Source organism: Pyrus communis, chromosome 10 (assembly GCF_041283825.1).
Source record: "Pyrus communis isolate YQ-2024b chromosome 10, ASM4128382v1, whole genome shotgun sequence".
Lineage (NCBI taxonomy): Eukaryota > Viridiplantae > Streptophyta > Magnoliopsida > Rosales > Rosaceae > Pyrus > Pyrus communis.
This window is the reverse complement of record NC_142574.1, coordinates 24935033-24949051: the sequence shown is the minus strand read 5'-3', so window position 1 is coordinate 24949051 and position 14019 is coordinate 24935033. Positions and strand designations below refer to the sequence as shown.

Below are 14019 nucleotides of genomic sequence, written 5' to 3'. Positions count from 1 at the left end.
ATCCCTTGGTTGGAGATGGTAAGAAATATGATCATGCATTGTTCACTAAAATTTGTAAACTAAATGATATGAATATTGACGATTAGATTATTAATTTAAATGTTGATTAACGTGCTTTTTTTATATTGGTTCACATTTTTCAACTTACAAATTTAATTTAAAATTTTGATTTCTCAACTTACAAATTTAATTTAAAAATTTGTTCTCCGTAACTTTATCATTTTTCTCCCCTTTCTGCTGATAAGGGGCTCTGTGCAAGGGACAATGATTGTCTGCCCTCCCACTTCCCATGCCCTCCTGTTTTGTGTGGTCACAGTTAAGTCACGTTAATATTTTATATTGTTTTGTTATAGAAATAATAAGACAAAAATGAATAATAATATAAAATGTTAACGTGGCTTAACCGTGACCACACAAAATAAGAAGTGGAAGGGCAGACAATCCTTGTCCCTGTGCAAGTGACCCGTCTCTCTTGCCCCTTTTTCTCTTTTGGTTGTCCTCCCCTCTATTCTCTCTCCCCCTTTTTTTCTTTCTTTCTTTCGTCCTCCAGTTTTTCCCCCTTTTATAGAGAGTCATAAGGCCGTCTCATGTAGACTTTGCTCAAAAAAGGATATTATTGATGAGAATTTTCATTATTTTCTTGATAAAGTAAATAAGTGGAAATGAAAAAAGGGAAAACGACTACTGATAGGAATAGAAAAATATTTTTTACAAAATTAAATTATTAGGGAAAAGTAAAAACAGACTCAATTATTCTAATAATATGGATGCCCACATATTGAAAGGTGAAGAAGAAACAAGTGGTGGATGACAAAACCACCAATACTTCACTTATATCAAAGCATTAACAAAGTGGTGGAGGATGTTGTGTTGAAGCGTCAACTATGAAACCAACAAACTAATACAGAAATATACGACAAGACAAACAACCTAAAGTGACACAAGGGTTTATACTATCTCAGCGTAAGCCTAAGTCTAATGAGAAAGTATATTCACACACCCTAAATTACTTCTCCCACACCTTTTTAATTTTTTAATATTTTCTACACACCACTAACACTTGATAGAAAAATATTAAAATATTAAAAAGGTATGGGAGAAGTAATTTGGGGTGTGTGAATATAATCTCCCAAGTCTAATTTGGAGACGACCATAATATTTCACTAATAATCAAAATGAAGATTACAAATAAGGTTTTAAACTCTCCCGCATACACTCCGAAGCTCTCACTCAAACCAAAAACAAATGGAGATGATGAAAATACATACTAAACTCCTTCTGTCCCAAAAACCACAAAAGTAACATCAGTACCTTTGAATGAGTGATTACCAACATAGGGGAATCGCTCTCAATGTTTTCTTCCAATAGAGCTGTTGGCTGCTCTCCATTTAGAACAAAAGGCATCAAGCCTTATATAAGGCTGCTGCCAATTAAACCATCAGGCATCAGCAACCCTACCCACCCTTTCACATGGACAATTGAGGCCAAATCAATTTGGGCTGTTGGGCTCACAAAATACAAAAGCCTATTACATGAGCCATAAATCCAACAGTAAATGACAAAACTCCACCAATTGGTTTAAAACAAATCACTAACAAAGTGGTGGACAACAAAGATGTTCGGTGCAAGGAACGTTGGAGTTTAAGAATGAATTGATACTCATATCTAAACTTCAACATACGAACCATGTTCGACTTTTGGCGTTTGGACCTGTTTATAAGGTAAGGTTTCAAAGCTAGTAACATACTACTTGATAAATAAAACCCCCAAAATTTCTCACTTTGGTATGGCAAGGATTTTCACGCATCATGAATAGGATTGTTGGGACATAATAAGTTATAAATAAGAAGTGCATTCTTATCACATCATTCACTTTTGGTTACTAATCATGCATTTATGTATGTATAAGCTAAATCGTGCCTTAATGGTTACCTGTCTCCTGAGTATGTAATGGGGGGAAAACTTTTCTACAAAATCTGATGTTATAGCTTTGGAGTATTAACGCTTGAGATTATCTGGAGGGAAAAATAATAGCTTCTACAATGATGGCGTGCTCAATATAGTAAGATAGGTATGTCAAATAAAATCTTTCTATGATTAAAATGTTTCCTCTTTGAGGTGAGACTTAGAGAGTCTGATATCCTAAATGAATATAAGGTTATTTCAGGCTTGGGGTTATGGAAAGAAGGTGCACGGCTAAAATTAATGGATCCAATGCTAGGCGATTCCTGTACGAAGATCAGTTGATAAGATGCATCAATGTTGGTCTGCTATGCATGAAAGAAGATGCAGCTGATCAGCTCACCATGTCCGATGTCATATGTATGTTGACAAATGAAAGCACGCCGTTACCTGTACCAACAAGGCCAGCATTTTTTACAGGAAGAAAAGAGGTTGAATCGAATACAATATGTGGAAACAAATCAGAAGTTTTATGAAGAAATGGCTTGTCCGATTTTGACATAGTAGGAAGATGAAGGTATAGTACTAACATGTCTGGTGTTCCTCAATATACTCGCTTCCATAGGCGTAAAGATACTTGATCTGGAAAATAAATTTTGATTTAAGACCTTGGGCCCGAGGAAGAAGGTGGCTAACTCACTACGCTGTTTCCTCAGAGGCACATCAACTGTAATTATCTGATATGTTTTTATTTTCAATTGATCTTACCACAGGTACATTAGTTTGTCTGGAAAAAGTAATTTTCCAACTATACAAGTTCCACCATACATATCAAAGCAAGTAAAAATTCAGGCAACTGAAGTAGACTATTGAATGGGTTGGGGAAGAATCTCGCCAAAGGTTCAATTTCTGATTCCTTTCAAAACCGTAAACATAATAGTATGTTAATTCATTGCGGGACATCAGTGGAATTGGACAACTCATTTGTGGAAAAAATTTCTAATTTTTTTCCACTCAGACCAGCTTCAACCACATTTCTTCCTGTAAAAATGCTGGCTGTCCAGGTAATGGCAATGGTATGCTTTGACTTGTCAACATAGATACGACATCTGACATGGTAGGCCGATCAGCTACATTTTCGTCCACGCATAGCAGAGCAACATGAGCGCATCTTAACAATTGATCTTTGACACATGATTCGCCTAATGTTGGATCCATTAATTCTAGAACTGTGCCTTCCTTCCATAATTCCCATGCCTGCAACAAACAAATTGTTAGAGTTTTGATTATGATGTTTGTGGTGATTTGTGATGAAAAACAAAATAAGGGAAAATGGATTTTCAGTCAGGAATTTCAGTAAGCGAAACGTTGCTGCTCTCTACTGCATTTCATTCATCATCATTCTCCAACATTCTTCTCTGCATATATGCAGAAGTACAAGGGTAGTCAAGGCTACAGTTGCATTATGCAATCCTAGCCTTTTATCTGTTCTTATCTAAGCCTTACACGTACCCCACAAGACTAAGCCTTTACCTGTTAGGCTTATCAGAGAGTAGCCGTTGCGAGCAAAAAAAAAGAAAAAGAAAAAAAGAAAAACGAAAGTAGCCGTTACAAATTAAACTAAAAGCTAGCCGTTGCCGTTTTGAATTCCATCAAGTCCTGCCTTCGAAACTCGAAGGGTGAAACAACTTACATATTTCAACACAAATTGCCAATTCCAATTCCTACACATTAAGAAAAAGGAAACGCTGTGGTCCTAATTTGTTGCCATGCAGCGTGAGTTAGCTGATTCAAAAACAACTCTGCAGTTTATATTAGTTTAACCTTAAAAGTAGAAAAAGATACACAAATCTGATCATCAGGAATATATTCACCAGTAGCAACCAAATTCAAACATGGTGTTCAATTTTCCCGGATTTTCTCTCAACTCAAATGGAGCATAAGAAAAGGGGAGTTAGGGCAGAGGATTAACGCACGAGTTGTTTGTCAATATAGGGCTCTGTACAGGTGACCCGTCTCTCCCCCTTTTTTCTCTTTTCTGTTCTTGTTTCCTTCTTCCTCCAGTTTTTATCCGTTCCTTCTAGAGCATCCTAGCTCTCTCTTTCTCTGTTTTTTAATGTAGAAAGATCAAGTTTCTTAGCTCAAAAAAGGATAACGTTGACGAGAATTTTCATTTATTTCTTGGTAAAGTAAATAAGTGGAAAAGAAAACGAGAATTTTCATTCATTTCTTGGTAAAGTAAATAAGTGGAAAAGAAAAGGATAGAAAAAATAAGAGAAAACTAGGTGTGCGCGGCTACCAAGATCAATAGAAAAATATGTTTGACAAAATGAAACCATTGGGGGAAAAGAAAAAAAAAATCCTCAATTGTCAGAGAGATTTTCCATTGTGATCGCAACACGGGATGATACACCACGTGTCACTATATAATTGGTGGGATATGTGTGTTAAAAAGTGAATAATTTAAAAAATAAAATTTCTCACCATTTATATAAAAACACCTGGTTACAATGAAAAATTTCTCCAATTGTCGTAATAATATGGATGCCCACACATAGAAAGGAGAAGAAGAAACAAGCGGTTGATGACAAAACCACCAATAATTCACTTACAACAAATCACTAGCAAAGTGGTGGATTACAAGGTCACCAACAATTCACCTACAACAATTCACTAACAAAGTGGTGGATGGCAAAAATGTTTGGTGCAAGGAACATTGGAGTTTTAGAATGAAATGAAACCCATATCTGAACTTCAACACACGAACCTTGTTCAACTTTTGGGGCTTTGCATTCATGGTGTAGAGAAGAAGCTAGTATGCCAAACAGAAGTCCAGACTGCGTTTTATTTGCTTGGGAATTGATGCTATCACTATAATCTGATATTGAAAAATGTAGTATCTTACTCTCTCTATGTATTGTTCAGATTCAGAGAGAAGCAGTATACTAGATTGGAAGAAGCATTTCAATATAATTGCCGGAAATGCTCAGGTATTGCTTTACGCAAATATTCAAGATTGAAGGGTTATTCATAGAGATCTTAAAGCTAGTAACATACTACTGACGAAAATATGAACCCCAAAATTTCTGACTTTGGTATGGTAAGAATTTTCATGCATAATGAACTCGAAGGAAGCACAAATAGGACAGATGGGACATAGAATAAGAAGTGCATTCTTATCTCATCATTCACTTTTGGTCACTATCATGCATTTATGTATGTATAAATTAAATTGTGCCTTCTTCTATATTTGCAGCGACTACATGTCTCCTGAGTATACCATGGGAGAAACAGGTCTACAAAATCTAACATCTGTAGCTTTGGAGTTTAATGCTTGAGATTATATCTGGACGGAAAAATAATAGATTCTACAATTTTGACTGCGTGCTCAATATAGTAGGATACGTATGTCAAATAAAATCTTTGTATGATTAAAATGTTTCCTCTTTGAAGTGAGACTTAGAGGATCTGATATCCTGAATGAATATAAACTTATTTCAGGCATGGGGGTTATGGAAAGAAGGTGCATGGCTAAAATTAATTGATCCAATGCTAGACAATTCATGTACTTCAGATCAGTTCATAAGATGCATGAATGTTGGTCTGCTATGCATGGAAGAAGATGCAGCTGATCGGCCCACCACGTCCGATGTCATATCTATGTTGCCAATTGAAAGCATGCCATTACCTGTACCAACAAGGCCAACATTTTTTACAAGAAGATAAGTGGTTGAATCGAATATCAGAATTATCGGCAATTATCAGCATTTTCTTGGAGGTTTCTGTGAATGGATTGGTCATGGCAATTTTTTATTTTTATTTTTTTTATAAGAATTATCAGCAATTATTATTAGTGTAGAGTTTGCATATCAGCGGGGTTGATATTGTCTTTGGTTGGAAAGTGACAGTTTTAGTGTTATTTCTGCTCTTCAACTGTCTGATTTTGATCCTCCTTAGCATCTTCGTATGCAATGGTCTATTTATTTAGATCACATTCGGAAAATGACTTTCTATGCATCTCACATGTATTGCAAAGGAAATCTTGTTGCGGACAATTTTGCTAATTTGGGCTTATTTTCTCCATCTTTAATATGACATGATTTTCCTCTGCCAGCGGCTTGTGCTGCTTTGTTTTCAGACTATGTTGGCTTGCCTGACTACCGCTTCACAAATTAATGTGCATCTCGGCTTCCAAGTTTGTTTCACTTGCTTTTTTTTTTTCCCTAACTTTATGGTGTTGTTCGACTTGTTTTGCAGTTTTAGACCTTTAGGTTTGATTTTAGAGGAGTTAGGTTTCATGTCCTCCCCTTTTCTATCCTTTTCCTAGAGATCCCGTGATCTCACCCGTTCATCGTACATCATGCGGTCATAAATCATTTCAAAATTTAAAATTAAATATGAATAGTACTTAAGGAAAACTAACCGCACGATATACAATGAACGGGTGAGATCACGGGATCCTTAGGAAAATGATCCGGCGAGGATCCTTTCCCCCCTTTTCTTTGTATCATTTTATTTTTTCTAGAAGGGAAGGGAAAGGATTATGTCCCCCTTCTTTTTCGTATATTCTTTTTTGTTGTCTTTGTTTTATGAGAGGTAAAGTTTATGTCCTTCCAACTAGGTGTAACTTATTTTCTCGTTATCAATAAAATACCATCGAGGTTTCTCAAAAAATAAATAAAATAAAATAAAAAAATCGAACATAATAAGTGGAAACGAAACAGAAGTTTTAGCAAGAGACAAACCGTTTTAGCAAGAGACAAACCATAGGAGGAAGGAGAGACCTAGAAGTAAGAGTCATAATATTAGTAGGGAGAAAGAGAAAACCCTCCTGTCTTTCAGCCAAATGGCATGTCCGACTAGGATATAGTAGGAAGATGAAGGTATAGTACTAACACGCCTGGTGTTCCTCAGTATACTTGCTTCCATAGGCGTACTACATGATCTGGAAAATACGTTTTGATTGAAGACATTGTGCCTGAGGAAGAAGGTGGCTAACTCACTAAGCTGTTTCCTCAGAGGCACATCAACAGTAATTATATGAACTGGAACTGCTACCGCTGCTGCATAACTTGATCAGGTAGATTCTAACACATGAAAGTATCATTCGTCTTGTTTCATCCATTTGTTCTTATATATAACTGAACGTTTTACAGCAGAGAATTGAGAGCACATAATGCCAACAGCTATTATAGTTGATATTTCCACAGGTACATTAGTTTGTGAGGAAAAAGTAATTTTCCAACTAGAGTACTTCCATCATACATATAAAAGCAAGCAAAAATTCAGGCAAACCGTAAACATAGTAGGATGTAAATTCATCGCGGCACAGCTGTGGAATTGGATATCTCATTTGATGAAAAAAAATTTGATTTTTTTTCCCTCGAACCATCTTCAACCACATTTCTTCCTGTAAAAAATGCTGCCTTTGCTGGCAATGGCAACGGTGTGCTTTGATTTGTCAACATAGATACGACATCTGACATGGTAGGCCGATCAGCTGCATTTTCTTCCACGCATAGTAGACCAACATGAACGCATCTTAACAATTGATCTTTAATACATGAATCACCTAATGCTGGATCCATTAATTCTAGAACTGTGCCTTCCTTCCATAATTCCCATGCCTGAAACATGCAGAATTGTATTTAATTAGAATCACACACCTAAAACCACGAACAAAAAATTTTCGTCACAATTAAGATTGGAATGACATACATATCCTACTATATTAAGCAGGCGATCAGCATTGTAGAAGCTATTGTTTCTCCTGCCGCTTACAATTTCAAGCATTAACACTCCAAAACTATAAACATCAGATTTTATGGAAAAGAGGCCCTCCATGGCGTACTCAGGAGACATGTAACCACTGTTACCAAATAGGAAAAGACACTTGTTTTAGTACTTCTGCATGCATAAATAATCCATGTTATATAATATAGCAAACTGAAAGAGATGAAAGACCAATTTATTGTTTACTTACTATGTTCCAACAACCCTATTAGTGTTTGCTTCTAGTTCATTATGCTTGAAAATCCTTGCCATACCAAAATCAGATATTTTGGGGTTCATATTTTCATCAAGTAGTATGTTACTTGCTTTTAAATCTCTATGAATTACTGTCACTCTTGAGTACTTGTGCAAGTAAAGCAATCCTTGAGCAATTCCTTCAATTATACTGAAACGCTTCTTCCAATCAAGTAGCGTGACTCTTGTGGAATCTGCTGTATATAGAAGAATTAGTAGATTGATAATTATCTGTGTATTTTTGACATATCACACAAATCCGAAACAAAAATAAATCAAGCAGTAGGATTAAAGCGAGTGTTACCAACCGAATAAAAAGTAGTCCAAACTTTTGTTTGGCATATACTCGTATATAAGCATCCTCTCTTCACCATGAATGCAAAATCCAAAAAGTTTGACAAGGTTTTTATGTTGGAGTTCATATATGAGTATCAATTCATTCTTAAACTCCAGCGTTCCTTGCCCTGAACTCTTTGAAAGCCTCTTAACAGCTACTTCTTGTCCCGTCACCAATTTTCCCTGAATTAATGATGCACAATAACTCAACTGATCAGCTTTAAGTTTTTGCATCAGTGGACGAAATAACACTCTATGATTTAAAACCTTACCTTATAAACCGGACCAAATCCCCCTTGTCCTAGCTTGTTTTCTTGTGAGAAATTACATGTGGCAGCCATTACAGATGCATAACTAAAGACACTTAAATCATGTCTCATATTTCCATCATTTTGACGTGCATTGGCATCAGTAGGTCGATCAGATTTCATGAAGTCTAGCAATTCTTCCTCAATGATATTTGTCTCTTTCTCACCTATGTAAATTAAGGTACAAAATGAATTTTACATTCATGACAAAAAATTTCATTGACGTGAACAACTTTGTGTACCTGAAAGTGCAAATTTTCTTCTCCGTAGTACATACCAGGCGATGCAGGGGACCATTAGTAGTAGAGTAGCAACTGTGATACCAGTGCCAATAAATATCCGCTTTTTTGTATCTGCATTGATTTAGTAAATGTACTTCCATTTAATTTCATATATACTAGTGTGTGTTTGTGTGTGTGTGAGGAAGGTATGATATAGAAACATATAGAAATTTACCATTACTGCTAGGTGACTTTGTTTTCAACATATAGAAATTTTGTGTACTATCACCAGTGAAGTCTTGTATGAACTCCCAGTTTATTCCGGTATAATATTGACATCCAGACTGATCATCTGCATTTAGAAAGTTGAATCCAAGGCACTCGCAATTTTTCCAACAAGAATCTTTACAATCACTAATACTTAGATTTGTATTAGAGTCAATCGGGAAGGTTGAATTTGAGGTGGTTTTTCTAAAGAAACCACTTTTTAGCTCGAATATGTCACCAACATGTCTGCAAGTTGGCTTCTCCGCCCATCTCTGGCACCCTCCATCTGTGTTATAGCCATAACAGTTATCTGTTCTTGCAATATCAACTCCATCAAAATCGTATAGTAGTCCAGTTGAGGTTAACAGCCATTCTGATGTAGAAGTCTGGTTTAGAGAGTGGTAAGTGAAGTAGTCTTCATTTTCGTTCGAAACAATGCTAAAATTATACCTCTTCATCAGCAGCTTATATCTCTTACTTGTAGGGGCTCCACTAGTCCAGTAAACCACCCCACGGTGCTTAATATGCAATTCTCGCATTTTGTAGTCCCATTCAAGGGTGAAAGGCCCCGGCTTTGGATTGTACTCACTTGACCATGAAGTAAGTGACAAAATATGCCCGTTTCTATGGTTAACCCCTAATACCATGCCTGGATAAAGAGTGTCTGTTGGATGATCAAAACTTTGCCACAAAACCCTATTTTTCGATCCATCCAGAGAGTTCACTTCTTGTAGGATAAAATTGCCAGAATCCAGTAGAGTAGCCACCACAGTACTAGTGTTAGTGTTTGCAGTTTCTATACTGGCAGAGTAAAGCTCCAACCGTGTCCTGCCTTGGTCCATAATTTTCAATGTTTTGTCCTTGTCCAAGGTAAGAACTCCTGTTGGGTATAAAACAGGTTTGTCTCGGCTAGCAATCCATCCTTGGTTATTAGCATCACGTCCCCATATGCACAACTGGCTGGAATTCGATTCGTCATATACAACGAAACCTAAGCAGAAGGTCCCCATTGCAGAACACATATAAGTTGTGGAGTTGAGAGACTCACCTGGTTTGAGTGTGTCACCTGGTGTGAGTGTGTCACCTGGTTTGGGTGTGTCCTGTGCACTTGCAGCAGTATAATAATAAGTCCACACCACTAAGCTTGAAAATATGAGCAAGCAAGTTCTGCAGCTAGCCATGAATGAGTATAGAAAAATATTATCTGCCTAACCTTTGTTCTTTGTTGGTTGTAACTGAGTGATAAGCCCTAAATCTAAAGCAAATTATTAGGTCTGAAGTGATTTAAACTTTAAAGTTCAAGTGGCCGACAAAACTTTTAAAAAGATAACCAATCAACAAAATAGATGTAGAACAAGACAGAAGGACCCCTTGTACCATTGAAACATACACGCACACAACTTTGGGTAAGGTTTCTTAAGATTGGAGCTACGCATGTTTCACGCACCTACATATGTTGTTTGACAAACAAGCTAATTTTAGCTATATGTATTGTCTTGCTTATGTGAATTAAATTGGTTAGTAAACAAGACTGCATCAACTTTAAAGGAAATAAACTGTTGCGTTTGTACTGTGCAGAAACTCCATTCTTTTGCAGAGGCACTGTTGTGCAAGAGAAACTCGATTCTTTGCTCTCCGATTTGCTATGTCTTTCTAACTGGATGATCGAACTAGATTCGAATAACATGTTTTCAGAGGTATGTAATCACCAAAACTTGGTTCTCGTTCTAAAATCATACATATGTTGGCGTATCTATTTTCAATCTCTGGTTACAAGTCATAATGTATTAGGATTTTACGTAGTTGGTATTTTTTTTGTTGAGTGACCTTAGTGGCATGTCTATTTCCAATCTCTGCTTCTTGTTGTAAATAACTCTTGGAGTTTCGCTCTGGTTGTTTCCCTTTTAATTCAACTTTCGTTGAGCGAAACATGTCTGTTTATGTTAATTATGTGTGGTCTATTTGAGGTATTTTCATCATTGAATGACTTTTTATTTATATTATTACGCGAGATGAAAATGGAGCTGCTGCAATGGTTAAAAGGGCTGATATGAATATTTGAGTATATGGTTATATTCGTTTAGTTCAATTCTCTTTGTATAAAAATTTGAGATATCGTATGGTTGTAATTGTTTGAATGATGATATGACATTGGTGATTTGTAATAAAAGAAAAAGTTTTTGGTTTAGTTAGTGTTTTCAAAGTGATATTTGATCGTATAACGATGTATGTCATAAATGTAATAGACGTTTCCTATATATGTCGCCAAGTGCTATGAATTGTATGAAAATGCTATGAAAAACATTTCATAGCAATTCCTTTACGGCAGTTGAAAAATGCTATTGAAGGTGTAAAACTTGAATAAATTGTTATTTGACCTTTTAAACTATTACTCCAGTTCAAATTGGCCCCTTGAACTATTTTTTCAGTAAATTAACCTCCTAAACTATTAAAAATTAGCCAATTGACACCTTGTCGGTAGATTTCCCACTATGTCGTCAAATTCAAAGGAAATTTAGTGTTTTCATCATCAATTCTTACTTCTCAATTATAACCACCAATGAAATTATGACATGTGAAGACAAAATAATGTGTAATGACAATGTGAGATGGTCCGTTATGTAAATGTTTGGTTTTTATTTTGATTTTTGATTTTTATGTTTTCTCATTATGCTATATGTTTTTGAATTATTCTGTGTCCATATGTCAAAATTTTATTGGTGGTTATAACTGACAAGTAGCAATTGATGATGAAATGACTAATTTGCCCTTGAATTTGACGGAATTGATTCCACAATCTAATGGCAAGGGGTTAATTGACTAATTTTAAATAGTTCAAAAAGTTAATTTATCAAAAAAAAAAAAAATTTAAAAGATCAATTTCAACTGAAATGATAGTTTAAAAGGTCAAACATCAATTTACCTGTAAAACTTTCTATGGCATGGCCTACTATAGGCCTACTATAGCATTTGAGAAAATGATAGTTCAATTTCCTAATGAGAAAAATAAAAATAAAATTGAGTGCTCCGCAAACTCGAACACAAATCTGAAGTGGATCTCAATCCTTCTAAAAGCAACGTAGCCAATGGGAGAGCTCAACTCAACTCAATTAGAAATTTCCGAGCAAAAATAGCAGCCATGGCCGGTGATGGCTGAGTCTATGGGTCTTCTTCGACGCGATTCGAATTCGATTTGGGGATGTTAGACAAATAAGGAATATGGTTGGAGTCCTTGTGTAATTGTATATAATATTATTATTGGAAGAATAAGCCGTCCTACCTTGTCCTACCTACACACTAGGACGGCTACCTTGTCCTCTACAGCCGTCCTACCTTGTCCTACCTACACACTAGGACGGCTACCTTGTCCTACCTACACATTTGTATCATGTATATATATCCTTGTAATCTTGTAGAGAAACATAATGAGAAAAAAACATTCTCTTCCATTTTTCCACATTCACGTATCAATAACAAATATATTTTTTAGCCTACATACCTTTTTCTACTGGGGACGTTGGGTTGGGAAGGAGCAGGACAGTGCCAATCCTAGTTTTCTCCCCTTCTTTCGATATGGGGCTCTGTGCAAGTGTCCCGTCTCTCTCCCCCTTTTTCTCTATTGGCCGTCCTCCCCTTTTATTTCCTTCCCCCTTTTCCTTCTATCCACCTCTTTTTTCCCTTTTCTGGTATTTTCTTCTTTTTCCTCCCGTTTTCCCCCGTTCCTTCTAGAGCATCCTAGCTCTCTCTTTCTACTCTTTTTTTTTTTTTTCTATTTTAATGCAGACAGATCAAGTTTCTTAGCTCAAAAAAAGATGATGTCGACGAGAATTTTCGTTCTCTTCCGGGTAAAGTGAATAAGTGAAAAAAAAGAAAAGGACAACGAGGTACACGTGATTAATGATATCAATAAAAAAAATATGTTTGACAAAATTAAATCATTGAGGGAAAAGAAAAAAGAAAAAAAAAACTTTAATTATTGTAAGGCATTTTAACTAATTAAAATAATTTTTGAAATTGACATAACTCATAACTTTGGTTCTTAAGATTTGAAACTAATAAAAGTGGTTATAAGTTTGTCCATTCTAAATTATTTTTGTCATTCCATGAAAAATGTCCATTAAATAAGGATAAATTGACAAAAATACTATCAATTTTTGTCAAATTATTTTGTCTCGTTATTTGTTAAATGACAGTATTTTTTAGGGGTGGGCACGGTTTGGTTTGGTGCAGTTTCAAACAGTTTCAGTTTGGATTTTAAGAAAAAATGTACAATTTGCAATTTAACATATTAATAAACATTTCTCAATAGCAATAGGAAAAAGACATTTGTTATGCAAACAATTAGCATGTTGCATGCAATTGTGATGTTAAAACATGTTTGTGCAACAAAAAGGTGTCCCTTACAATGTTTATCATAAAACAAGTTGAATAAATTTGAATGCATTAAATGTGAGCGAAACTTTCATACTAGAATATGTGACACCATGCTTCAAATGAGTCGACTTTATTAGATCATTGTTCGACTCTTGATAACAAGATTAGTCCACCCCTGTACATATATGTGTGTGTGATGGAATAAAATAACAAAGGTCCTTCAAGTTAATGATCGAAAGAAAGTGATGAATGATGATATTCTAGTGTGGTTGAGTCCATATTAAGTGTATAGATTCTAACAAACAACCAATTAAAACATGAAACCTAATATGGACATTTAATTAAATATTTATTAATATTTATGATGCAGTTCGGTTTTCAAAAGCCAAAACCAAAACCAAACCATTTTCTATGTTGTGGTTCGGTTTCAAATCCGAAACCGTTTCAAAACCGCAAAACCAAACCTTTCGGTGCGGTTCGATTTGGTTTGTGTTTCAGTTTCGGTTTTCGGTTCTAAGTGCCCATCCCTAGTATTTTTGTTATTTTGGTTCTTATTTAACAAAAATGTTCACCAAATGACTAAA

At 35.5% G+C, this 14019-nt stretch overlaps 1 protein-coding gene across 2 annotated transcripts; it reads right to left on the bottom strand.

The window, feature by feature from the left end:
* Window positions 1-2742: 2742 nt before the first annotated feature.
* On the bottom strand, window positions 2743-10314 carry LOC137728933 (G-type lectin S-receptor-like serine/threonine-protein kinase CES101). Of its 2 annotated transcripts, XM_088678190.1 has the most exons (8): window positions 9030-10314; window positions 8816-8926; window positions 8538-8740; window positions 8238-8448; window positions 7886-8123; window positions 7621-7771; window positions 7292-7529; window positions 2743-2925 (listed from the first exon to the last, which is right to left on the bottom strand). In XM_088678190.1, the coding sequence occupies exons 1-8, from the start codon at window positions 10240-10242 to the stop codon at window positions 2852-2854; spliced, it is 2439 nt and encodes an 812-aa protein (XP_088534316.1). In that variant the 5' UTR covers window positions 10243-10314; the 3' UTR covers window positions 2743-2851. The 2 variants fall into 2 exon arrangements, with proteins under 2 accessions (XP_088534316.1, XP_068323845.2); XM_068467744.2 differs by lacking the exon at window positions 2743-2925 and having other exon boundaries at window positions 7004-7529; window positions 7886-8126; window positions 9030-10313.
* Window positions 10315-14019: the final 3705 nt, after the last annotated feature.

Excerpts from the sequence above, each read along its gene's own strand:
- LOC137728933 (XM_088678190.1), bottom strand. The coding sequence starts at position 10,242 with ATGGCTAGCTGCAGAACTTGCTTGCTCATATTTTCAAGCTTAGTGGTG. Across the intron at positions 8,449-8,537 it reads GATTTGGTCCGGTTTATAAG|GGAAAATTGGTGACGGGACA; the intron begins GTAAGGTTTTAA and ends TCATTAATTCAG. Across the intron at positions 8,124-8,237 it reads TTTGGACTACTTTTTATTCG|ATTCCACAAGAGTCACGCTA; the intron begins GTTGGTAACACT and ends TATATACAGCAG.